Source organism: Meles meles, chromosome 18 (genome assembly GCF_922984935.1).
Source record: "Meles meles chromosome 18, mMelMel3.1 paternal haplotype, whole genome shotgun sequence".
In the NCBI taxonomy this organism is placed as follows: Eukaryota; Metazoa; Chordata; class Mammalia; order Carnivora; family Mustelidae; genus Meles; species Meles meles.
Window position 1 is genome coordinate 60,308,118 of NC_060083.1, and position 25,884 is coordinate 60,334,001.

General features: G+C 62.8%; 1 protein-coding gene across 4 annotated transcripts in view; it reads left to right on the forward strand.

Moving 5' to 3' along the window:
• Nucleotides 1-25,884, forward strand: part of SEPTIN9 (septin 9) — a 147,555-nt gene that overhangs the window by 68,216 nt on the left and 53,455 nt on the right. For all 4 annotated transcript variants that reach the window (XM_045985287.1, XM_045985289.1, XM_045985288.1 and 1 more), the window contains 2 exons: nt 11,050-11,691; nt 15,507-15,625. In XM_045985287.1, the coding sequence (XP_045841243.1) occupies nt 11,050-11,691; nt 15,507-15,625 (761 nt within the window). The remainder of the gene's footprint in view (nt 1-11,049; nt 11,692-15,506; nt 15,626-25,884) is intronic.

Consider the following 25,884-nt stretch of genomic DNA (forward strand, 5'->3'; position numbering starts at 1 on the left):
ATTTAGAGCTTGCTGTAGACCACGCTTCCATTTCTCCCGCTCCTGCAGGCCAGAAGCAGAATGGAGGGGTGTCTCTTTATGGGGTGCAGCCCTGGAGGGGGTCATTTCTCGGCCCACTCGCAGCCCAGCAGGCAGGTAGATGCGGGTCACACACCACCTGCCCCAGAGGCAGCAAAGGGAGGACGTCCCGCAGGGTCCCGTGCTGGCTGCTGGGGCGTGCTGGGGCCTGCTGTGCCCGGAGCGGGGTCTGGCCCGTGCCCCGGCCCGTGCCCCGGGAGGCGTCTTCCCTGAAGCCATGCGGGGCAGGCGAGCGCTCAGAGCCCCTCCGACCGAACGTAGAGTGGGAAATGAGTCAGTTCAGCACTGCCTGGAAGCTGCGGCCGCCGGGTGGGCCCTGGAAAGTGCGACGCGCTGACCCGGCAAGTGCATGCAATCAGCCGCGGCGCCTCGGGGCACAGGTGGGTCAGGGGCACCGGCGGGAGAGAGGAGGCTCAGGCTGGGAGGCAGCAGGAGCGTGTGGGTTTGCCGCACCCAAGCTCCACCGGCTGGGGGTAAAGCTCCGAGCCCAAATGCAGGCATTGGCCGGGCTGGTTCCTTCTGGAGGCCCTGAGGGAGGGTATGTCCCAGGCCTCTGTCCTGGCTCCTGGGGCAGCCGGTGGTCCTTGGCATTTGTGGCTTGTGGACCTGCCCCCGCCTGCCTCATCTTCACGTGGCCCCTCCTCTGCATGGCCTGTCTCTCCCGTCTCTTAGGAGCGTGCTCAGTATGAACTTGAGGACCACCCGGTGCCCACAAGGACCACATCTTGGGATTTTTAGTCACATCTGCAAAGACCTTATTTCCAAATCAGGTCCCCATTCACGGGTCCTGGGGGCTGGGACACAGACATGCCCTTTGGGCACCCCTCTTCCGCCCACCAGTGACCCATCCGAAGGGCAGCAGAGTGGTTTAGGCTTGCTGTGGGATGGGCGGGTGGGGAGTGGGGCCCGGCCTCTGCGTCCAGGCATCAGGAGTGTGGTGTGTCCCGTCTGCTGGCCTCCGAGCCGCTGCGCGTGGCCTGCCTGCTGGGCCTGCCCAGGGGTCTCCCCGTGTTCTAGATACGTGTGTAGAGTTGGCCAGGAGCTTGGCATCCCCGGTGAGAGCCCAGCGAGGCCCTGAGCAGGGGGGGCCCTGGAGGCGGCCTGACTCAGCATCCCCCCCCCCCCCAGTGGAGGTGCTCCTGCTCCCGGGGCCCCTTCCAGAATCTTCTGTGTCCAGCTCTGGTCTCCTCACCTCTTTCTTTTCGTTTGCTGGGCCCCTCCCCTTCCAGACCCCTCCGTCCTTGAGCATAGAGACCGCGTCCGCTCCCCGCTCCGCGTGGGCAGAGTGTGAGCCCACAAGCCCGTGTTAGCGCAGGTAGGGCTTTGTGGTCACTGCGTCCCTTCCTCCCCCCCCCCCCCGCCCTCCCCATTCCTCCGGAGGCCTGGGGAGCAGCTGGACTCCTGGGTGCTGCTGTGACCGGCGCCTGACCCCTGCTCCCTGGGGTCACCGTCCCCTGTAATTAGGCCGCAGCTCCCATTGGCCTGGGCAGCCCCTGCTTGCTGCCCGCCCCGAGGGCTCCATCTGTCCCCCTGGCGTCCCTCAGCGGCCCGCGTGATTAATGGAGGGCTCCACCTGGGCTGAGTGGCTCCTGGGAGTGAGCTGGGGTTTTTTCCCTTCATTTTTTTTTTTTAAGCACATTTACCATCTCCCCCAGTAGTCAGCGAGTTGAGGAAGGGGAGGGGGTTCCTCCACCCCAGCAGATTGGGAACAGCCAGCCCCCTGGGTGCCCGGTGGCTGGGCTGAGTGCCGGGAACAGAGGAGTAGCTCCCCTAGGCTGCTGGCCTCCCACCCTGACCGCGGCCCGGCAGCTCAGCCTCCCCGGTGGAGCCCAGATGTCCTCGGTGCCGCGAGGGTCCTGGTCTGCAGCGCGGGTGGCCCGTGGGAGAGATGCTCCCGGGGTATGGCCGGACCCCGCGGGAGGGCTTGTTTGCAGAGTGATTTTCAAGGACTGTCTTTGCTCTGTGGTCAGGGGCTGCCGGGCCAGCGCTGCATCCTGGGTAGCACTTGGGGGCCTCTGTGGGCCTGCGGATTTGGAGGAAGGTGTGTTTGGGGGAGCGGTGGGCGGTTGGAAGGTGCGGGTAGAAAGGAGGGGGAGGGCTGAGTCGGTGGTGGGGACCGTCTTGTGGGGAGAGGGGCCATGCTCCGACTAGAACCAGCAGCTCTGTTCTCTTTTTGGGACGGGACCCCCTGGAGACCCCCGCAGGATAAATGCCCGGGAAGGTTACAGGGCTGAAGGGCTCTGGGCTCTGTGACCTCTGAGGCCCTGGAAGCTGTGACCCACGGTTTTCGAGTTTTGAAGTCGGTCTCCTCCTCGGGGCTCCCTCCTGCCCTCCCCCGCTGCCATTTATCTGAGAACCTTTGACCCAAGGAGGCGGGAGAGGTCATGTGTCCGCTCCCCTCCCTGCAGGCTGGGCCCCTCCTCCGCCCAGGGAGCTCTGGTGTCCCCACCCCGGGGCAGGGCAAGACCTATCTCATCTGCTGGCAGCTCCGCTGGGTCCCTTGGCTCTGCGCTCTCCGGGTTTGGGTTTGCGGCACCCGCCGTCTGCAAGAATCGTTGGCGTGTGCACGTGTTCCTGTAACTTTCGTCGAGAAAGAAAGGTGGTCCAGCGTCTTAGAGGACTTTTAGAGCTGCCCGGAATGTCACTGGTGTCACCGGGCCCAGGAGGACTGGGCCCGATGGCAGGAGCAAGCACGGAGAGGCCTTCCTCCGGGAGAAGAGGCCCCGTGCCCGTGTGTCCTTCTGCTCCGTGTAGAGACTTCCCGCAGGAGGAGTCGCTCCAGGGCTGTCCCCGGCTGCCTGCCGGGTCTCCCGGACTGGACAGCTGTCACCCCAAGGCCCTTCTCTGGTGGAGGAGGGGTGAGCACCAGTAGTGAGCCCTCTGAAGGGAGGCCAACCAGAGAACTTTCTGCCCCAAGGGGCCCGGTGTTGGGAGCGAACAGGTGCCCTCTCTGGTGACACCGGGACAGCAGGTGTGAGCTGGGACGTTCTAGGTGGGTGGGATGCATGGGCCCGGTCCCAGGTGGCCGTCAGGGAGGCTCTGAGGCCAGGGAGGGAGAGCAAGCAGCAGGAGGGGCCCGGGGTGAGCCGCTGGCCTGATGCAGGCCTGGGGGAGAGGCTCCTCTCCAGGCCAGACGATTCCAGAGAACCCATGTTCCCCTTCTCAGAGCAGGTGAGAGGTGGCGGGAGGTGGCTTCAGCGTCCGCAGAAGGTGGCCGCGGTGGTTGCAAGAGCTCCCCTTCTCGTCCGTGTTCATTTCCTGGGGCTGCTGTAACTAAGGACCGCACTAGGCCTTTGGTCTGTCCCCGCTCGGGAGCCCACAGCCCCAAGTCATGGTGTGGGCAGGGGTTGGTTCCTGCCGGGTGCTGGGAGGGAGCCTCTGTCCCAGGCATCTGCCCCAGCTTCAGTGACAGTCCTTGGCTTGTAGACCCCGTCCCTCCAGTCCCTACCCCCTGTCACGTGGCCTTCTCCTTTTCAGTATCTCAGGAGGACAACTGCCGTCAGATGTAGGGCCCGCCCTTATCCGGATGATCTTATCCTTGATTACTTCTTAATTACTTAATTAGATCCTTAATTACTTCTACAAATACCCTTTCCCCAAGTAAGTTTCCTTGCAAAGGGAATTGGGAATTAGGACTCGGACATACCATGTTGCGGGCTGTTTGACCAGTGGCTCCTGTGGGCCGCATGGCAGAATCTGGAAGCCGTTGTAAAGGCATCAGGTAGGACCTCTGGTCCCATCTCGGGGTGGGGCGGGGGGAACTGGACTGTGTGAGGCCGGGGAGGGCTGGTCCTGCCTGTGTCCGTGCTTGCCTGCCGGGCTGCCAGAGAGCCTGTTCCAGGGGGAAGTTAACATAGTGAATTTGGGGAGTAAGAAGGGATCTGGGGATCTGGGGGCTGCTTTTGACCCTAGCTGCCACTGGGCCCCCCACTTGTAGCCGAGGGGTGTCATGTGCGTGCTCGTGTGCGTGTGTGTTGGGGGTCACTGTCCTCCATTCCTGGCTTCTGTATTCTTTTTGTGCCTGGAAATGTCATGGCCTGAGAAGGGCCAGGTGCCACGGAGGCTGTGCGGTGCCCCCCCCCCCGGTGCGGTGGCCCCCAATCTCCTCCTGCAGCCCTGGGAAGTGGGGGGCGTGTTTGCTGCTCTCGGCCCGTCTGGGAAACTCACTTTGCCATTCCAGAACAGGGGCCCAGGCCTCACAGGTGCAGGCTGTGAGGAGCAGGAAGGACCCCGGAATGCCTGTGTCCCCCAGGCCCAGGGCACCAGCAGGGGTGGGGTGGGAGGGCTCAGTGCCTCCCAACACCCAAAGCAAAGACAGTCATACACATAAACCAAGTCGGGCGGCGGGGGACCTCACACGCTCGGCCTGGGGCTGCGTGGCCTCCCGGGGCGCAGGGGCTCTGGTCAGTCCTGAGCTCTCAGGGATACTGTTGGCTGTCCCTGTCCCCCTGAGGCTCATGGGGGATCAGCTGGTTCCTCCATGTCCAGGGGGCCCAGGCTGGACCCTTGGGAAGACCGTGCCTGGTGTTGAAACGCAGGCGGGCTGGTGGTCCCTGGGGCCGGGGAGAGGGCCCGAGCGCATGCTGTCCGCGCTCCCCAGGCCGCCTTCGGCTGGCCGCGTGCGCACGTGAGCCCAGGGCGGCCCGTAGGCCTTAGCCACCTCGCTGGCGCCCAGACCCGAGCTGGAGCGGGATGCGGCTCTCAGGCTGTGTCCGGCCCTGCAGCCCGGCCAGGCCTCGCCTCGGGGAGGCAGAGGGAGAGGGGCCGGGCAGAGGGCTTGGGCCCGTGGGTGCTCTCCTCTCCATCCACTCCTCCTTCCTTTGTACTGGCATTTTGCTTGTTAGAACCAGCGTGTGTCTGTGTGTGAGATCTGAGGGCCAGTCGGCCGGGGTGCCGGGCGGTTCGCCGGGCGGTTCGCGTCGGCTGCCCAGAGCAGGCCCCACTCAGCCAGTGTCCGTTTTTAAGCTTTTCCGTTTGGACTGGTTTGCCTCCTGAGGACACACTCCTCTCCCCTTCCCCATCTCCCCTCCACCAGGTGCCTGGAGGCAGCTCCGGAGACTAGGGTCCCAGTGGGGGGGTAATCCCAGGTGCTGTCCTGCAGGGGGCAGCCCCAAGCACGTGTTAGGCAGGTGGTGCCCACTGGGAGTGCTGGGGGACCCTGCCCCACGCACCTCAGAGTCGCCCCAAGGGGGGACAGCTGGGGTATTTGTTCTCCATTTACTGACTAAAGGCTGCTGGCCTGGAGAGCGGTGTTAACCCCTTCCTGCCTTCTGGGCCTGGGCACCAGGGGGTCACCAGGACAGGCCCTCGGGCTGAGGGACATTGGTAAGGGCCCTGCAGCCTTGGCAGCACACGGGGGGACCCCACGTGCCGACCTGCACGCCCACCCACAGGTGCACACTTGATCAACAGGGATAAATTGGTCGCAGGCACCATCGTGTCATCCCATCACTGCCACGGTAGGACAGCGGAGGAAGCAGAGACAGCGATGACTGAGGTCGTGCACTCCCTGTGGGCTCCTTCTCTCCATGGCCCTGATGTGACACTCTGCGTGAGCGCTGTCCATCCACACAGTGCGGCGACCCGGGCCCTCTGCCCTGCGCAAGACCCCGTTCTGTCCTTCCCCAAGGCCTCCCTGGAGTTCTTGACCTGGAGCCAGGGGCCTGTGCCAGGGCCTGGCCCCCACAGGAGAACCAGGGCCTCTCGGCTAGCTCTGGGTGTCCTGACTCTGGGCTTTCACCTCCGTGGTGGCGTTTCCCTGTGGCCTTGCCCTACAGGCTCGGGACAGGGACGAGGGCAGTACTTCCTGCCTGGTTCCCTGGGCCGCGACCTGGGCTCCTGGGTGGCCACCCGGTTCAGGGACACAGCCTGCTCCGCCACTGCCTCGAAGAGGCTCCCTTGGCCCGGGCGACGGTTCTGGGGCCGGAGCCCAGAACGGGACCCAACGATCAGCGGCGTCCCCGGCGCTCTGGCCCCTGGGAGTTGGGTTCCGGTTTGAGGGTTGACCTTGGTCTCTGACATTCCTTGCATAACATTCGTCCCCCCCCACCCCTCCCCCGCTGGAGCAGGGCTCCATGATCGCCCCCGGTGCCCCCTCCCCACACCAGCCGCTCTGTGCACCCGGAAGCGGGAAAGCTGCACCGCAGCCTGTGGTCGGAAGGGGCCTGCACAATGGCCCCTTGTGTGCCCCGCATTCCTCCTTAAACAGGCCCAGATCCGGGCTGCTCCTGCCTCGACCCCCACGGGCACGGACAGCCAAGCATCTGGAGAGGCCGCCTGGCCTCCTTGCCCGCTGGGCCTGGAGGTGGTTAGTGGGCTGGAGAGGGTCGGGCTTTGGGGCAGGAGGAGTGAGGCTGGGCCGGGTGTGTGATTACCCACAGCCTCCCCTGTTCGCCGCAGCAAGGGCTGTTTTTTTAAAAACAGTGTTGATGGTCTCACTTCCGGAAAGCGTTAAGCGGGGCCCACACGTGGGGCAGGCGTGCTGGGAAAAGGCAGGAGGCCTCGAGGAGAAAAGCCCCCACGTGAGCCCCGTCCAGAGCTGGCGTCCTCCGCGGGCGTGCGTGTGCACCGCACGTGTGCGTGTGCGACGCGGCCCGATCTGGGCACGCGTCTGCTATTTTTACTCAATATTCTCAACATCTCTCATCTGCAAAACCGTGATTTTGATGACTGTGCAGGACTTCGGCATATGGGTTTAGAACATCCACGTAAACCCGATTGTTTCCAGCGTTTGCTGTTCTAACGCTGATGCGAACGTCCCCACGTGTAAATCTGCTTCGGATTATTTCTTGGGGGTGAATTCCCAGCAGCAGGCCAAGGTGCACGGACCACCGTCTCCAGGCTCCTGGTGCCTCTTGGGGGGGGCCTTGGGGAGCAGCTGAGGTTTGAGCCTGGCTTTGGGGGGGACTTGAATACAGAGGAGGGAGAAGGGGGGCAGTCTTGTTTTGGGAACTGTGTAAGCGGGGCGGGGGGCGCCTCCTGCCCCGTGGGGATGGATGGCAGGATGGCTCCCTCCCAGACGAGGGGAAGGGGAGAGGGACCTGCCGCTGGGGGAGGTCACACCCGTCTCCCTTGGAGCTGGTGGAGGGGGCTTCCAAGGACGGGGGACTGTATGTGTGTGCCTGGGACCCAGAGTGTGTTTTTAGGATTCCGAGGCAGGAAGCTTCAGGACAGTCTGCTAATTTTTCCCAGCTGGGTGCTGCTCGTGTCAGGACATCCTCCGTGGGGAGGCAGCTTTGTACAGGGCGTCCCTTGGGAAGCCTGCCCTAAAAAATGACCCTGTTTCATCACCAAATTTCCCAGTGTAAATCTAGAGTGGGGTCGCTCCCGACGATGGCTCCTACCATCTAGGGTCTGTGTGATTCCAGAAGAGGAACAGGAGGTGGCTTTTTCTCCTGGGTCCCTGGTGGGGTGGGCTGGGGTGCAGGGCAGCACCATCGGGAGAACCCAGAGGTCTCAGCCCTCCAGCGGTCCCCGTGGTCACTTCCTGGGGCGGCCGTAGGAAATTAGCGCGGACTGTGGGGCTCAAACCATGGAAATTTATTCTCACTGTTCTGGAGGCCTGAAGTCCAAAGTCAAGTGTTGGCGAGGTCATACTCTTTCCAAAAGCATGAGGGAAGAATCCTTCCTGCCTTCCCCAGCTTCTGGTGGCCCCAGGCGTCCCTTGGCTGCATGGCTGCTGGTCCCCACGGTCTCCCAGGGCCTGACTCTGCTCCTCAAATCCCCGTCTTCTGTCTCGTGGGAGAACACTTAGAGGATTTAGAGCCCCTCCTACATTCAGGATGACGTCGTCTCGAATCCTTACCTTGTCTTCCCAAGTCAGGTCCCCTTCACAGGTTCTGGGGTCAGGACTGGGCCATATTTTTGGGGGGGACACAGTTCAACCACCTATAGAACCATACGGGGAGGTGGAGCTTCTCAGGCTGAAAAGGCAGCGAAGACCCTGTTCCTCTCTGCTCCGAGACCCCTGGTCGGGGGCTTCCCCAGGGCTCCGTGCCCACGGGTCCAGGACCTGGGACCTGCTCCCACCTCCAGCTCATGCAGGAACAGCACCTGAGGCCCACGAAGGGACGGAGAGGTGGCTCGTGGAGGTAAGATGTTTCCGGGGACCCCAAACATCACCCCCACCCTGAAGCCAGTCACCGTATTCCTGACATGGCCTGGATGGCATCGGAGGGAGAGGTGTGAGCTGCGTTGGGGGGGGGCAGGAGGCAACAGTGAGCCTGGCTTGGGGGGGGGGGGCTTGAAATCAGGGGAGGCGGTGGGGGTGGTGTGCTTGTTTGGGGGGGATGGTGTAAGTTGGCAAGAACTACCCTAACAACCCAGACTTGGGGACAGACTTGTCGGCAGTCCCCGCCCCGACAGTGGGAATGGCTCCTGTTCCCTTGGAGCCCGGGACTGACCCGGGATGGGAGACGGGATGGGAGGGGGCCTGAAGCCCAAGGGTGAGCACCTCGGCGGATGGTGTGTGGGATGAGAGGCACACCGGTCACGTAGGGCCCAGGGTGAAGGGTGCTGTGATGTACGAAGCGGGTGGAGACCGGTATGTGCGTCTGTGGAGGTGGCCGTGGCAGTGACCTGCAGAGGGAGGAGGGTTACAGACTGGGCTCACCGCTGATCTGTGTGTGGCTCGGGGTCCAGCTCATCGCTCCCCCCAGCGACCGTGTGTGCCTGAGTCAGGGAGAGCTTTGCGTGGGGCATGGTCCTACCTCCTGAGTCGGTGGTCGAGGGCACCTCCAGTGGGCTTCCCGCGGAGGTCGTCTCGTTCCGGCGCAAACCTGGGCCAAGGCCCCCCCACCTGATTCCTGTTCTCCACCTCGGGCCCCAGGGATTAACCTCAAGGACGACTGGAAATGCCTGTGCCTAGGTGGGTGGAGTGCGGACCCCTCTTCTAGGGAGCTCACAGACATTTGGGGGGGCAGTTTGGACAGTGCTCTGGAGGCCGGGGGTGGACCAGGTGGCTTGAGGTCCCGGGGAACCCCAAAGGTCCCGATTCCAGGTGTTCAGCTCTGGATTTCCTGTCCAGTGTAAGGCGCCCTGGCCCGTCCTTTGTCACTTAAGCCTTCTTTGGAACGAGCAGTTTGCACCCCGTGGTTCTCTTAGGGGTTGGCCCCCGGGAGAGCTGTGGCATCTCAGACGCATACCTGCCACCTGGCACGGGACCCTAGTGCCCTTGGCCACGCTCTCCACCGAAGGTCACTCGCTGGGCCCCCAGGCCACTTGCAACCTGGGTGGGATTCGGTTTGACTGCTCTGTTTGAAGAGGGGTGGTTTTCCTCTGCGCCCCCATATACACATCGGATGGCCCAGACAGAAAAGCAGATTTCCAGATTCTCCCGCCGAGTCTGAAGCTCTGGCCACGTGGGGTGGCCGGGTTGCCCGCGGCAGGCAGATAGATGGCTTCCCCGGGACCGAGCGCTCAGTGACAGGCTAGGTCCCTCCGACCAGCAACGTTTCTGTCCCTGCAGGGCCTTTGGGATGGCTGAGCTTTGTAACTTGGGATTTTGTGCCCTTTGTGTCCCGAGAAGGAGGTGCGCCCAGGGCTGAGAGCGGTGCGGTGGGGGAGCACGGCAGCCAGGCGTTGGGGACGAGGGTGTCCTTTGCTCCCTCATTCTTCCTGTGCTTACGAGCACTTGCTTCCCAGGCCACCCACCCACTCAGTCACCCGCCAGGCCCTGGTCTCTGGAGGAAACACCGTCCCTGGGAAGAGACAAGACGATGCTGGAAACTGGCAGAGGGAAGACGCAGGATTGGGGGAATGGCGCTGAGAATGGCCCCAGATTGCCGCTGTTGGGACCCAGGCCAGCTGGGGGCCCAGGGAGGAGCTTTGTGGGGTCCCAGGAAATCCTGGGCTCAGGGAGCTGTGTTGGTGAGGTGGGGCGAGGGGCGGGAGAGACACTATGGGCCACCGAGCCTGCGGGGGGCGGGGCCGGGCCGGGAAGGCGTGGGCAAGTGTTCTGCCGTGTGGGCCCTTCCTGCTCTGATCGTGGTTAACGGGAACAACTGGTTCTTGCTGGGAGGGTAGCTGCTGGGACTGTGGGGATGGCTGGTGGCTTCCTGGGCACCGTCCCCTGGCCTTGGAACAGGTCCTGCCGGAGGTGGCGGGTGGCGGGGCGGGAGCACTGGGCTGCGGAGTGGAAGTCAGATGGCCAGGTTCCCCCGGGGGCCGAGGTCTGGCTGGGGCAGGTGGCCAAGCGCGGGATCAGATGCAGCCAGGGGTGAGGACAGAGAGAGTGGGCTGGTGTGGGCCATGCCAGGGCTCTGTTACGCCACCTGAAACGGGACGGACAAGCGGATGGAACCCCGGCCTTGCAGCTGCACAGACGCGTCTTCTGGCCCCGCCACTCCAGCTCCTCACCGTTGGGCACATTTCTTAAGCACTGGGGCCTCAGTTTCCCCATCTGTACCAGGGGCTAACAGCAGGGTTTACAACAAAGGGTCGTGGGAGGCGTCAACGTACACAGTAAATCTAGTGCCTGCGTTAGAGGTTCCGTGCCGCTGTTGGTGGCGGGTTGTTGTGACGTGGCCTCCTTGTCATGTTTCTGCGGGTTTTGGCTGTGGCTGGTGTGACTGGGGGCGCCCCCTCCCCGCCCCCACTGCCCCGCCCCGTTGCTGTCTGTGGTGTCTGTGTTGGGTGGGGGTGAGGACAGGTGAAGGCAGGTCGACAAGGAAGAAATCAAAGCTGCCTTTGAGCCAGAACATCTTTATAGAAAACGTGGCTGGCACGTGGACACCGTGGCCGTGGGGGACAGAGAGGCTGGTGTCCTGCAGACTCCGGCCTTCTTGTTCCCTCTCCTCCAGTGGGCGTGATTGCTGGTGCCGGGGTCCCTAGGACAGTGGGGCTGTCCCCTTTCTTCCCCAGAGGTGGAGGGTGCGGGATTCTCCCGGGCCCCTTGCCCAGCACCCCACCTGCTGCCTTAGCAACGCGTTCCCCAACCGCCCGCTCCTCACATCCCCCCTTTTTGTTTTTCAGCCTTGAAAAGATCCTTTGAGGTCGAGGAGGCCGAGACGCCCAACTCCACCCCGCACCGGAGGGTCCAGACCCCCGTGCTCCGGGCCACTGTGGCCAGCTCCACCCAGAAGTTCCAGGACCTGGGAGGGAAGAACTCCGAGCCCGCAGCCCGCCATGTAGACTCCCTCAGCCAGCGATCCCCCAAGGCTGCCCTGCGGAGGGTCGAGCTCTCGGGGCCCAAGGCCGAGCCCGTGTCCCGGCGCACGGAGATCTCCATCGACATCTCGTCCAAGCAGGTGGAGAGCGCCGGCGCGGCCGGGCCATCCCGCTTCGGGCTCAAGCGAGCCGAGGCACTGGGCCACAAGACGCCGGAGCCCGCCCCTCGGAGGACGGAGATCACCATAGTCAAGCCCCAGGAGTCAGCCCACCGGAGGATGGAGAGCCCTGCCTCCAAGATCCCCGAGGTGCCCGCAGCTCCCGCTGTGGACGTGGCCCCCAAGAGGGTCGAGATCCAGGTGCCCAAGCCGGCCGAGGGGCCCACTTCCCCGCTCCCACCCCAGACCCTGGAGAATTCAGAACACGCCTTGATGTCTCAGCTGCAGAGCCGGCTGGAGCCCAAGCCCCAGCCCCCCGTGGTCGAGGCCCCCCCCAGGAGCCAAGAGGGTGAGTAGCGAACGCGTGTCCTCCGCGCTGTGGTGCGCGGAGGTGGGAGCTGGCTTTGCCTGGAGTCTGGCTGTGGTGGGGGAGGGATGGGTAGCAGGTGGTGGAGACACGATTCCGGGGAGGCCAAGAGTACACCAGGGCAGGGGTCCCAAGCCTGATGGGGCCACTGGCGGCCTTTTCCGAGCGTGGGGGTTGGATCAGGATGCGGCAGAAGCTCGGCTTGTGTTGGACTTCAGGCAGAATCTTTGGGGCTCAAGGGGCCCCCTTTACTGGTCGGAATGCGCCATGGTGTAGGACTTCTGCTGGGAGAGTCCCAAACGGCAGGGATCCCAAAGTCTGGGAAATGGGGAGGTGGCAGGCTCATGTCGGGACGTGGGTAGGATGGGTTTGGGACCCAAGGACAGGCTCCTACGTGCTGCTGGTCACTGGGCCACGGGAAGGCAGGCTCCTGCTTAGGAGGGACTGTGGGCTGCCCTGTGTGGCAGGGCCTCGGGTGGGAGGAGGGAGTTCGTTCCTTCTGGAGGTCTTGTCCTAGAGGGTCTGCCTCCAGCTCTTAGGGAGGGAGGGTCGTGGCCGGAGGCACGGGAAACAAGAACGCCTGATCTCTGTACCCTGATTCTTGGGGCCGCTGGGAAGGGGTCCTTGGGCCAGGGAGCCCCGTGGTACCTGCGCGCAGCTCCGCGGGGGGTGCTCCTCTAGTGAGGGAGGGAAGCCAGGGGCTTGGGTGCTGCTGTCCTCCGAGAGCCCAAACCCGGAGTTGTGCTTCCGTGGGGAGCTCGCCGGGGCCTGCTTGGGAACATCAGGTCGTGGGACACTGTGTTCTGGGCCCCGCAGCGGTCAGGAACCGGCAGGGCACATCAGGTCGTGGGACACCGTGTTCTGGGCCCCGCAGCGGTCAGGAACCGGCAGGGCCGCAAACCCTTTCCAAGCACAGGACCCAGTAAATGTCCAGCAAGTATTCTTTGGGTCGGATAAACAGAGCCTTCTAGGCTTTTGATTATTACTTTTCATTTTGGTAAAATACACGTAGCGTGAATTGACCACTTGAGCCGTCGTGAAGCGTGCGGCTCGGCGGCATCGAGCCCACTCACGCCGTCACACAGCCGACTCCGCCATCTGCCTCCAGAACCTTCCCCAGCGGAAGCTGTGTCCCCAGCAAGCATAACTCCCCGCCCCCCTCTGCCAGCCGTGGGCGCCCCCCCATCTACCTTCCGTCCCCGCGAACCTCCCGGACGTGGGATCGGACCATGTTCGTCCTGTGTCGGGCCGACTTCGCCGAGCACGGTGTCCTCGCTGGCCATCTACGCGTCCCCCGTGTCGGCACTTCCGTACTTTCTACGGCTGAGTAACAGCCCGTCGTGTGGGTGGACCCCGTCTTGCTGCTGCTCCTCGGCTGTTGTGAGCGAGGCTGTGAACGTGGGCGCATGCCTAGCCCGTCCACGCCCTGCTGTCAGTTTTTCTTGGTTTTCCTTGTGAAAGCAAGTTTTCCCGCGCTCCACGGGCTTAGGGACTGGGATGGCTTTCGGCGTTGGACGGGGCAGGGCATTGGATGGGGGCCCCCTGTGCTCCTCACGCTTCGGTGGGAGCAGCTGGGGTTGGGGGTAGGGGCCGAGACTCCGCGTTGCCTGCCGTGCTGGGCCTCAGCCCACTCTCCTGCCCCCGCCCCCCACGACCCTGCAGAGCCACGCCCACCCACTCAGGTGCTGTGGTGCCGGCAGGAAGGCGTGTCCGGTGTGTGGGGAGGGGCCTTCTGTTGTCCAGGGCCTTTGCCACCTGGTATGACCCCCTCCCCGGGGTGAGGTGTTGGTGCCCCCGTCTGCGTCCCCATCTCGAAGGTGGCTGGTGCCGGATGTGTGCGGAGACGGTCTGGCTCTGGAGGAGGGGCAGGAGGGGGTCCGCCCAGGGTGGTACTGCCCTGGGTCAGCAGGACATGCAGGGCACAGCCTCAGAGATGCCAGAAAGTCTTTCTCCAGCGCCGACGTGGCTCGGGCCCCACTTGGCCCAGAGGCTGTGCTGGGAGCGGGGCCGCTGGGGCCAGTCAGGCTGGCTTCCGCCGCCAGGAGCCGTCAGGGCAGTGGAGGTCTTCCCAGAGTCCAAGCCCTGGGAGCCGGCCTTGGAGAATGTGGGATTTAACCAGGCCAAGACGGGGAGCTGAGGCAGCTGTCCCGAGGTGCCCGGGACCCTGGAGCTCAGAGGAACTGTAGAGTTTCTCCGTGGAAGAAAGTTGAACTGTCCAAACCCAGCGCCAGAGCTCTGCAGTCAGCAGCCCTGGTGGCCCTCGGAGAGCCTCTGGTGGGCCCAGCAGACGGGGATGGGGGGGTGTCCTCCGGCCCTGGAGCATAAGCTGGGGGGGGTGTGTGCCAGGCACGTGTGCACATGGGTGTGCCCTGACCCGCTGCCCCACATCGGCTGGGTGGGGAGGGGCTCTCTAAGACCCGTGCTCACGGGTTGAGAACCTTCAGGCTGGACAGATCTGGTCAGACGGGTGGCGGCCAAGGGGTAGGATGCTGGTGGGGTGTTGAGGGGGCACTGGAGGGAGTGGGGGGCTCAGATGGCTCAGTTGGGGAGGGTTCTGTTTCCTTCGGGCTGCACTGCGGGTGACTCTGGTCCTTGAGCCCCCGAGTAAGGCAGGGTGTGACGTCGGGTGAGGAGAAGGAAGCCAGGCCCACTGTGGGCCCGAGGACTTGGCCCTGACGGCCTCGGCCTTGGATGTCCAGTCTTAGAGTCCTGGGCAAGCCCAGGGGCGGGCAGGGCCTTCCCGGTGGAGGTGTGGTTCTGGAATCTGTCGCAGCAGCTTCCGGGGGTCCCCTGCTCGGAGGCTGCATCTTCTGCCCTGCTCCTGCCCCTCCTCTGGTCCTCCTCTGGTCACAGCCTGTCCTGTCCATGCAGACACAGACCTGGTTGCCCCTCAGCCTGGCTGAGACGCATCCGTCTTTCCCACCCCACTAGCACTCCCATCCCCTTCTGCCCCCTCACAGACGCCCCCCACCCCGACTGCCCCCTGTGGGCACGCTGTCCCTGGCACCCAAGGATCTGGGAGGGCGGGAGCTCTGTGTCTCCTCTGCCTTCTGGGCTGTGGCTTTTGTGTCCTCTGCCTTCTGGGCTGGTGCAGGACAGGGTCTCGGGGACCGCAGCCGAGTTGCTCCCAGATGGAGCCCCCTACGGCACAGCACTAATGAAATCCGCACCGGTCTCGAGGCTTCCTGGCCTGCTTCTGTGGCGCCCTCCACAGTGGATTCACCCCTGCTCCCTGGGCTCTTCCTGCTCTGGTCCTGTCACAGCCTCCTTAGGCCCCCTTTCCTCACCTCCTGCTCTGACCTCCTGACCCCTGGCCCCTGACCTTCTTCCTTTCCAAAGCACTGCTTTTTGAACTCCTATGCATCCTTCAGAGCCCAGCTCAAATGGCGCCTCTTCCCTAAAGCCCTCCCACTAGCCAGAAGTAGCCTCACTTCTTTGACTCCTGTGCCTTTTTGCCTCTGTGTGTGTGTGTGTGTGTGTGTGTGTGTGTGTGTGTGATCTTGTGTCTGATTTGGAATGTTAATTGTGCTGCAAGAAAATTTTTTCCTATGCTAAATTTCTTTTCCTTTTTTTTTTTAAATATTTATTTATTTCTGTGACAGAAAGAGGTGTGTGCTCATGCGAGCTTGTGCAGGGGGAGGGGCAGGGGGAGCGGGAGTCCTTCTAGGAGCTGGATCTGGGATCACAACTCCAGCCAAAGGCAGATACTCAGCTGACTGACCCACCCAGTGCCCCTCCTCCACTAAACTTCTAACGTGAGAATAGTTTCTGAGCAATACCTTTTCTTTCAAATTCAGAAAATCTAGGAGCTAAAATCTCAAGTTCACCTATAGCCAGCGATACCCACTCCCAGCATTTGCTCGGTGTTTCTCGGAATTCCCTCCATGCCCCCCACCAGGTTCTGGGATATTTGAAGGTAAGGCTGTTGTCTGTTTTTTTCAGCGTTTCTTTGTTTGTTTTGGTTTTGATTTTTTTAAACTGGCTGATTGACCCTGATGTAGTGAGGCCTCAATCAAAGACGGTTGCAGGGGTGAGATGGCTTTCTGTGGCCCCTGTAGGCAGACACAGGGACCCTGGGGACCCCATGGGACCTTGCAGGGACCAAGCAGATCCTTTCCTGGTCAACCAAGAACCCACAGGTCTGACCTGCTCCGTCCTGGCATGTTGGGGTCTGTGTTTCTGAGGCTCCTGGTCCCTGACCCTTGACCCTGGTCCCTGACCCTCCTTGTCACCCTTTGGTCATCCCTGCTTCTCTCAGGCTCTGGTTCAGTATGGCCTTGTGCCCTCACCCGGGTCCCTGCCTTTCTGCTGCCCCTGCGTGGGTGGCTCTGGGTGGGGCCGGGCCGCGGGACCCAGAACCGCGTCTGCACGGCCGTGAGCTGCTGGCTCTGCTCCCCCCGGGAACCACCCACTTCTGGCTCCGTGGCTGACAAGGGCCAAGTTTCCCCCAAGGCTGCCTTATAAGGCGGGCAGAGGCTGCTCAGTCCCTGGGCTGCTGCTTCGCCATCTCGGGATGCTAATTGGGAGCCCTGGGGGAGGCCCGGGCTGTCTGGGCAGGGTGGGGATCGCAGCGCCCTGGACCGGCTCCCGCTGAGTTTGTGCCAGGGCCCTGGTTCCGCCCCACGGGCCCGCTGGTTCTGAGCCATCCCTTCGCCCGCCCCCAGCCTCAGTTTCTCAGTCTGCCCCGCGAGAGTGTTTGGGGCCTCTGTCCTGAGGAGGTGGGGCGGGCTGGGCGTCGCTGGTGATGGTGGGTGTGAATGGGGTGAGGCGGACTCGCTAGGTGTCTCAGTAGGGTTTCCCTCTGACTAAAAGCATCTAGAAAGGGTCTTGGCTGGGGGTGGAACATTGAGGCAGGGGCCGCTGGCTCCCCAAACTTGTGGCGCTGGGCATGGTGTCTGCGCACGTAGGGGGCACCTGCCTGCCTTCCTGGGACCCGGGTGCCTGGTGCCCCAGGCCTGCATTAGGGGCTGAGACAGAAGGGAGAAGGTGTCAGCTCCGCGGGGAACATGGGCGGCTGCAAGCACGGGGCTCCTGGGGCCCCCGGCAGGGATGCAGGGATGGAGGGGGCTGGCGAGGCGTCAGGGAAAGTCAGGTGTGTACTGAGTGTGAAGGGGGAGGAGGGCCTGGCCAGTGACATGCGTGGGAGTGTGCCAGGCCCTGAGTGGGGAGGCAGGTGAGAGGTGACCACTGTGCGATTAGGGAGGAAAGGCCCAGGCTCTGCAGAGCCTCCGGACACTCCCCTCCCACCCCGCCCTGCTTACAGGACACCCCCCTAACTAGGGTCCCTGCTGGGCCTGACACTGGTCCGTGAGCTCCCTGGTGACATTTCCTCCAGCACGTGGCATACAGCAGGAGCTTGATAAATGCTGAGGGACTCATTTGTGTGTGATCAAGCAAGCAGAGCAGTGGGTTCGCAGCTCACTGAGCCCTGGGCCCTTGGCCTGCAGGATTTCCTCTGTGTGGAGCTAAATGCTTCTTTTCTTTCTTTCTTAAAGCTTTATTTACTTATTTGAGAGAGACAGAGAGTGCATGCACATCTGTGTGAGGGGGAGAGGGAGAGGGGGAAGCAGCCTCCCCGCTGAGGCTGGAGCCCGATGTGGGGCTCGATCCCAGGACCCTGAGCTCAGGACCTGAGCTGAAATCAAGAGTCAGCCGTTTAACAGACTGAGCCGCCCAGGCGCCCCTAAGTGTTTCTCATCATGGCTCCAGCCGGGATGTCCCCCCCCCGCAGGCTGTCTTACCTGGAAGGATCCCTCTGCTCTGAGCTCCCCTGTTCCGGACTCAGCCCTAGAGAGCGTCCAGGCACCCACTTACTTTTTGGGATTGGGTCTCTTTCCCCTTCCTCCAGTAGGAACGAGCAGCCGGCCCTTCCTGGTCTGAGGCAGGAAGTCCCCGTGCATGGGGATGCAGGAGGACAGTGGCCAGGACCAGGGGTCTGTCCTTTGAGGTGAGGCAGAGAAGGGGGCAGCAAGGACTTGCCCCTGCTGCCTGGACAAAGGGCCCCGCCTCCCCTGGCGGCCAGGCCCGCTGTCTGCCCAGCCCAGCCCTGGGGTGAGAAGGACCCGTGCAGGGAATGCGGCCCCAGCAGCTGCGGAATGTCTGAATGCTTTACGGGAGCTCCGCACAGCCGCAGAGAAGGCAGGGCAGGGAGGCAGGTGCTGGAGGCGGGTCTCGGCACTTCCCAGCTTCAGGGGCTATGGCCCTGACCACCCAGCCTGGCCCCAGGATGGAACCCAGGCTCCCGACACATGGCGCTGGGTGAGGCCTCCTGCGGGCTCATTCCGGGACAGCTGCTGGGAGCCCGGGTCTGCATAATGGGGCCGCTGTCTGTGGGATGTGCCCGTGCCAGACAGCCACGCTCTGTGCGGCGCGGACAGAGGACACGTTCAGTGCTGGAGGAGCGCGCTCGGACCCCCACCTGGCTCCTGGAAGGCGGGGCAGCCCTGGCCGGACTCTGGGTCCTGATGGTTGGCCTGGAGGATGCCCCTTGGTCCCCACTGACCTGCTGTGGCCCAGTGTGGATCTGTGGTGGCCTGCCCGAGTGCCGTGGGGGAGGGGTGCGGGGAAGCAGGCCCGGAGGCTTTCCTCTGGGTACAGTGTGCCTTCCTTTCCCCAGGTCAGCTTTCCGCGACCTGGGGCTTTCTGTGGGCCTCATAGGTGCCCCTCCCCTCGGATTCCAGCGGTGCCGGGAGCTCTGGGATGTAGCTGGTGAGCAGAGGTCGCTTGTGCCTGGGACTGAGCTTCCAGTTCCCTGAGCGGTGGGACAGGGATGAAAGGGGACGCACTTTCTTAAAGAGGGGGGCATGGAGCTCCCACGGTTGATCTCCCCTCCCCATTCCGTCTACTGCTGCCTCCCTCCTTTCAGAAGGACGCCCAGAGTTTCCAACGTCCAAGCATAGAAGGTGAAGAGGCGGGAGTCCCCGGGAGGCCTTGCCCGCCTGTGTGTGGGGGCACGGCCGCCGGGGCTCCCGCAGGCTGCCCCGTGCACGCCCGATCACTTTGGCCCCCGTGGCCGGTTTCTCGTTGCGCGCTGGGCACGGTTCCTCCCGCGCAGCCTCTTAGAATGAAAGCGGTGTTGGGTGAAGCCGGCCAGTGTGGGCCCAGCCCGGGAGCGCGGTGCCCCTCCCGCTGCAGGCCCGTCGGCCCCGGACCCCTGGTTAGCTTTTCCACTCTTGCTCCAAAGAGCAGCGCGGCCAGTGTTCAAAGAGAAGAAATAATGATCCCAGGAACTTTGGAAAGGAAGTCTGTCTTTCTGGACATCCCCTCCCCCATCTTCCCCGGGGCAGACCGTGTTAGCAGCGGGACGTGTTGTGTGGCCTTCTGGGGTTTGCGTGTGAGGACTGTCCTTCGGTGCCCGTGGAGAGGAGTCTGTGTAAGTATCAAGTGAAATCAGACCCCTGCGACTGCTTCTCCATTATCCTGGGGCTGTCTTCGTGCCCGGCGGGTCCCTCTGGTCCTTCCATCCTGCCCCGCTGGTCACGGGGATGCGTGAGGCTTCGTCCTGCCCTGTGTTCCTCTTCGTTTGCCCGGGACTGCCCGGCTTCAGGAGGGGGGTGTCTGCACCACGGGGCCAGTGCATTTAAACTGTTGGTGCGTGGCACCACACCGGCCTTGGAGTGGTCACACCAGATTTTGGGGCTCGCACACAGTGGTCCCGGGCTCCGGCCACCTGTCGGATGGGGACTTTATCTCCTCTGTCTTTCTGGGTGGGAAGGGGAGTATCTTCTCCCACGTTTACAGGTCCTGGTTTCTCCCTGAGCGGCTCCTTCCTGCCCTTCTTTGCCCGGCTTGGGCTGTTTGTCCTTGTGCTGTTGACGCTTTCTTGGTAAGAGTCCCTCGTGCACCTTTGTTGTGCCTCGCTGGTACAAGTGCTTCTTCCCGGTTGTTGACTTTGAATTCTATTTATAGTGTGGACTTCCAAACCGAGGTTTTTAATCCGAAGGTTGTCAAGTGCATTCTTTTTTTCCCCCTCTGTTGGGATCTGTGCTCTGCTTGGAGGCCTCCTGCATTCCAGGGTTATAGAAAACACGCCTTCCAGGTTTCTTCTCGCACTTCTTTGGTTTCGTGCTTTACGTACTGCTGTCATTAATCTGCTGGAATTTATTAGGGTTTAAACAGCGAGGTGGAGACGTGTGTTTTTGCACAGATACACACACATGGGCCTGACCCAGCGTGTGTGGGGTGCTCTTGTGCGTGATATATATATGTATTTATATATATATGATTTCTTCCTTTCTTTATTTGACGGAGATCACAAGTAGGCAGAGAGGCAGGCCGAGAGAGGGGAGGGGGAGAAGCAGGCTTTCCCCGGAGCAGGGAGCCCGATGTGGGGCTTGATCCCAAGATCCTGGGATCATGACCTGAACCCAAGGCAGACGTTTCCCCGACTGAGCCACCCGGGGGCCCTGCGTGCATGCTATTTTTATCAGTTTTGGTGTCAGCGTCCCACTGGCTTCGCAAAAATAATTTGTGTGTGTTTCTCTGTGTCCTGGAACGTTGTAACAGCAACACAGTGTTCTTCCCGGTACAACTTTTAGAGAATTCCCTAGTGAAACCGTCTGAGCCTGATACCTTCATAGGGGCCCTCCTCCTTTTTAAAACCTCAACAAGGTTTTTTCCAGATCATCCTTTAAGCCACTTAAACCCTCCCCCACGGTTGGGAGGTGGTAGTGTGGGCCCCATCCCTCCGCGCTCCTTGTCTACTGCCCGGGGCCAGGCGCTATCTGCGGAGGGCCAGGTGCAGAGACGCAGTGGACGCGGCCGCTGTCTGGGGTGCTCCCTCCGACACGAGAGCAGTGCCGTGTGGCGGGTTCTGAGAGTGACCAGTCCAGAGGGCCACAGGCCCCCCGGGGAGTGAGCTTCCACCATGCCGGCCGAGCCCTCTTGGTGGCTGTGCCTGGGGACCCGGGGCTTGGAGGGGGCAGAGTGGTCCAGGCAGGTGAACGTGTGCGTTCCAGGAATCCCAAGTGTGCTGTGGCCCAGAGAGCGCCTTTTACACTTCGCTGGGCCGCAGCTCCTGGTCACATTTTACAGCACAGCGGGGGCACAGGATTGTGTAGCTCAAGGCTGTGTGGGGGGATGGGTGGGTGTGTGCGAATGCGGCGTCTCCCGGAGTGAGCCTTAGCGCTCCCGTGCCTGCTGCGCTCCGCTGTCCTCCCTTCCTTCCACTTTGCCGGCAGCGGCAGGAGCTTTGCTGATTTCTTTCAAAGCAGGTTATCAAGATCCTTGTTACAGACCACGGGGTGCGCTTATCAGAAGGGCTCGCGGGAAGGGCACGCCCGCAGACTGGTGCGGGCATGGCTGTGTCCAGTTCTAGAGTAGTTCCATCACCTCGGACGGAGTCCCCGGACCCGTTAGCTGCTGCCCCCGACCCCTGCCATCGTTTCCTCCAGCCCTAAACGCTGCCAGATCTTTCTAGATGTGCCCGTTCAGAACCTTGCTTAGAAAATAGGGTCAGGGTCGCCTGGGTGGCTCAGCCTGTGAAGCCTCTGACTCCTGATCTCAGCTCAGGGCTTGATCTCGGGGTGGTGGGTGCCAGCCCTTATGAATGTACTCCTTTAAAATGTGTGTGTATATTCATTTTTATTCAGAGGCTTTTTGGGGATGTCCCTAGGCTTTATTCTCTACTCTGAAATATCTCATGCTCAGGCTCAAATCCTCCCATCCCTGGGTCCCCGGAGCCCAGCCCTCCTGGTGGGGTTCCCCCCGCCCCGCTCCCGTGAGAGCACCTGCTGCCCAGGTGTTGCGGTGTTGGCAGTGGAAGGTTAAGGAAGATGGCGTGCTGCACCGGCGAGCCCCCAGGTGCTGGAGCCCCCACGACACCTCGGAGGCCCTTTGGTCGGCTTGGTGGGCCAGGCTGAGTTCCTGGAGAGGATGGCTGGATGCCGGTGGTGATGGCGTAGTCTGGCCTCCCCGGGGAGTTCTGCTGCAGGTGCAGAGCTTGGGCCTGGGCAGGCCCCTCCTGCTGATGGTGGGGAGGCAGCCGCTCCCACTTCCCTCCCTGCCCCAGCCAAGTCTCCAGATGCTTTGCCAGGAGCAGGGAGGCATCTCGAGCTGGTGAAATGGCACATCCGCTTTCCAGGCAGCCCCGGCACAGCCCGGCGCCGCCATCATTTGAGACCGGTGGGCCCTGGGGCCTGTGTGGGCCAAGGCCAGGCAGCCCCTCCCTGCTTCCCAAGCCTTCCGTCCCTAATACCCTGCGCCCCAGGGTCCAGCCTGGAAGCCTCTGTTCTCAGTCACTGTCACCAGAACCACTTTGTCTGTGTGTGGGCACCAGGACTTCAGGCCTTGCCTCCCTTGTGGTCAGGCAGACACAGGAGACCCCGTGGGGCCCCCGGAGGGTATGAGGTCTACAGTGGGTTTTCCCTCTGCTCCTCCCCTGAGGTGGGTCTGGCGGAATTTGGGGCATCAGCTTCCTCTTGTGCCTGGCGTTGGGGGGCGGGTGGGGAGCCTGTTACCAACGGGGAACTGAGCTAGAGGGGAGGGGACACCCACGGTCTCCACTTGTCACTGGTGACCCCAGAGCTATGCCCGAGGCCCGGTGTGACCCCTGCCTGGGGGGCAGTGTGTGTGCGTCTCTGCACGGTCCAGTATCCCAGCCAGAGAGAGAGAAGAGGGGCTCCGTTTTCCTCCGCAGGGTGATCCCCACCCCCGCCTTAATTCTGGTGGAAGAACGTTGGGCCTCCCTTAGGTCTGTGGCTCCCTGCCTGCCTGCTGACTAATGCCTGTTTGGTGCCTGATAGGAAGGAGAGCACGGTGAGGCAGCAGGCCCCCGGCACAGGGGCTCAGGTTACTGAGGGTTGAGGCATCTCCTAAAGCAAGGCCCCCACGCCACTGACCCTCCTCGGCTGCCTGGGTTTTCCGGCCCGGCCCTGACACCCGCTCCCGGTGAGTTTAGGCTGGGGGCGGAGGGCCCAAGGGTGGTGGGTTTCTGGGGCGGGGCATGGCTGGGGCGGCTGGGGTGGAGGAGGAGGGCGGATCCTCCCCTGTCCCCTGGGCAGGAGATAAGCCCCCTAGCTGGGCCCCACCTTCTTCTGTGGCGGTGCTGGGTGGGGGTCTTCGCGGTCTGTTAGGCTGGTGTCGGCCCTGTGGGGCGGGGGCCCACCTTGCACCCAGACCGTTGCCTGTGGCTTACCAGGGCTCACTCTGGAAGCGGACACTCCGTTCTGGGGAGGCAGCCCAGCTCAGCGAGTGAGAAGCCGAATGCCCTGAGATTTAATTCGGCAGCAAGTCTCCCTCTGCCCAAAGCCTTGCTTATCGTGCATGCCTGTTCTTGGCTGTTCTTAGCGCTCTGCTCTCTGCGGTTGGGAAGGGCCCCCAGCCACCTTGGCCTTGGTGGTGCCCCCATGTTAGACAGAAGCCTGGGCTGCACCCCCCACACCAGTGCTGGCAAACCGCTGAGACACTCGGCTCCAGTGATGGGTGATTTTGTTCAGACCCTCAGTATCCAGAGGAGTCTTGGGGTAGGGGTGCGGTCTGAGCGCTTCTCCTGTCCCACTGTCACAGGCACTGTTCCATGGGCGCTGTTCCGGAGGGTCTTTCCCTTCCCTCTCCCTTTTCTTCCCTCTCCCTCTGGCACATTCCTGCCCCTCCTCCCTCGCTTTTCCTTCCCTTTTCCCGTCCCCCCAGGCAGGCTCCTCCCTTTCTGGATGGGACTGGATGGACTCCGCATTGGAAGCCTCTCCATCCCGAGTCTGATGCAGTTAGGGAAATCTTTATCTCAGCGGGGAGGATTGATAATAACCTCACAATGGCAACACGATAAGGCTAGCCTCTGGCCAGGGTTTCTCTCGTTATCCCATTTGCTGGATTAGGAAATCAAGTCCGAGAGACACCAGGGCCGGGCAGCTGCGCACAGTCGGATTCGACTCCCAGGAGAGCCTGGGTGCCCAGCTGGCCCTGGAGGCAGGCGGCAGGCGTGGGGGTGGGGCTGCTGCGGACCCAGGCCAGTGCGTGAAGCCGGGCCCCTGCCCCGAAGCTTCGGCTGGGATGCCGAGGAGCCCGGGCTGGCACGTCCTTCTGCTGCTTCCTTTCGCGAGGCGCCAGGAGATGATGAAAGAAAACCCCGTTTAGAAAGGAAAGACTCTGGTATTCCCCGTCCTCTTCCAGCCCCTTCTCTGCCCTTGGTTTTGAAATAAGATACCGCTTGTCAGGGGCTTGAGTGGGAACAGATTGGAAGCTTCATTTCTCTCCCTTGGATCACACGCGGGGAGTCCCCCGTGGCTGCTCTCCGCGGCTCCCCCGGCCCCCCCCAGCTCGGGGGCAGCCACGCCCGCACAGCCCTTGCCCCGCCCCTCCCGGCCTTTGCCCCGCCCCACTGCTCTGGTTCCGTCTTTCTGCTCCCCTGCTAGGAGTGGGGCGAGAGAGAGGTTTTGCGGGGCGCAGGTGGGGGTGTGCCTTCTTGGTTGGGGAGGGGCTGAGTTAAAACTGGGGTGTCACCCTGGCGTCCCGTCTGCCAGCTCTGCTCCCAGGCCTTGCAGCAGGTCCCTCCCTGCAGGCCCCAGAGCGGGTCGTCTGTTGGGCGCACCGGTGGCTTCCACAGGCTCGCCGGGGTTACTGATGTTCCTGGAGCTTGGGGTACTTCTCCACCCTCCTGATGGGGCTGAGCAAGGCGCAGACTTGGGCCAGGACGGAGCTTTCCTGTCCCTCCCCCCGGGGTGAAGGGGGGAGAGCAGTGGGTCCCCCCCCCCGGACTGGCAGCTTCCATGCTTGCTTCAGAGGCCTGCGTGCAGGTGTGGGGCACGGGGCTCAGCTCTTGGCGGGTGTTACCAGCAACAGCACAGGCCCTGTCCCTGTTCCCTGCACACCGTGGCCCAGGCCCTTGGGACTGTTGGAGAGTGAATCAGGTGGGGAAGCCGGCAGAAACGCAGGTCTGCACTCCTGTCAGCGCCCGGCCTGGCAACCAGGACAGGAGCGAGGCCACATGGCTTTCTGGGGGGCCAGCGGGTCAGCATGGTTCCGGGGTTGGGAGGGGAGCTTCTGTCCTTGGGTCCCCTCATTCCTGGTCTCTGGGCTTTGGGAGCTGGCCCCCAGAGTTCTGCCTGGGGGTGCGAGGTGGGGAAGCTGGGGTGAGAGCAGGGCCCTGGGGGTGCTGGGGGCCCCCCGGAAAACCATCTGTCCTCACCCCTCAGGGAGCAGGCCCCTGGCCGCACGCAGCCGTGGGGAGGCTGATGGCGCGTGAGGCCGCCCCGTGGCAGAAGGCTGCTTGTTGTCAGCGTGCTGCTCCCTCACCCTCTGGGCCGAGTTCTCTCTCCAGGCTCTGGAGCGTTCTGAGTCTGAAATGCAGCTTCCCAGGCCCAAACCCAGCCCTTTGGACCCAGGCCCCTGGGGCGGGAGGGGAGCTTACCGAACGCTGCTGTGAACCCCATTCCTGCGGCTTCCAGTTCCCTCCCCGTGCCACTGGGGTCTCGGTCAGGACCCCACTCCAGGGTCGGCCCCGAGTGAGAGCTCTGAGACCTCACTGGCCTCCGGGCTGTGGTTGCATGTGAGGAGCTGTAGCCTCTCTGAGCGAGTCGTGCACACGGTGTTTGGGGGGGGCCCCCTGGATGCAGTGTCCCACATGGGACCATGGGACCAGGTGGGGACAAAGGCTCCTGTTACAGAGATTGGAGAGCCAAGGCCCCTGGCTAGTGCCTCATCGGGGAGTTGGGGGCCAGGCTGGCCTGGATCATTGCCCTGTGACCCCGCGCCCCGTGAGATTGTGGCTCTGCAGTGAGTAACCCTTCTGAGCGCCACTCCCCCTGGAGCGGCCTCGTTTCCTGCTGCCCAGAAACTTCTCCAGGGAGCCAGCTGACACACTTGGCCTGCGTCGTTTGTTTTTGAACAGGCCTGAAAGGGAGAGAGTGAGTAAGAAAGTGTGGGGGGGTAACTGAGTAGGGGAAGGTCAGAGAGAGGGGAGGAAAGATCTGGAAAGTCCCAACATGTGCTTTGGAAGCAGGTGCCAGCCATGAGCTGCTCTGGAGGGTGGGGCCTGCCCCTGGACGAGGGAGCGGAGACTGGGGTGGGGGGAGTGTTCAGAAAGGGGATCGCGGCTCGAAGCCAGACCTGGGAGCCTGCCCTTGGCCGACTCTCTGCTGCTTTGGGAGCAGAGTTGTTTCCATTTTAGGGACACAGTGGGGAGGCTGTCATTCTCCTCCTAGCCTTTATTAAGATTCCATTAATCACAGTGATCGCTCC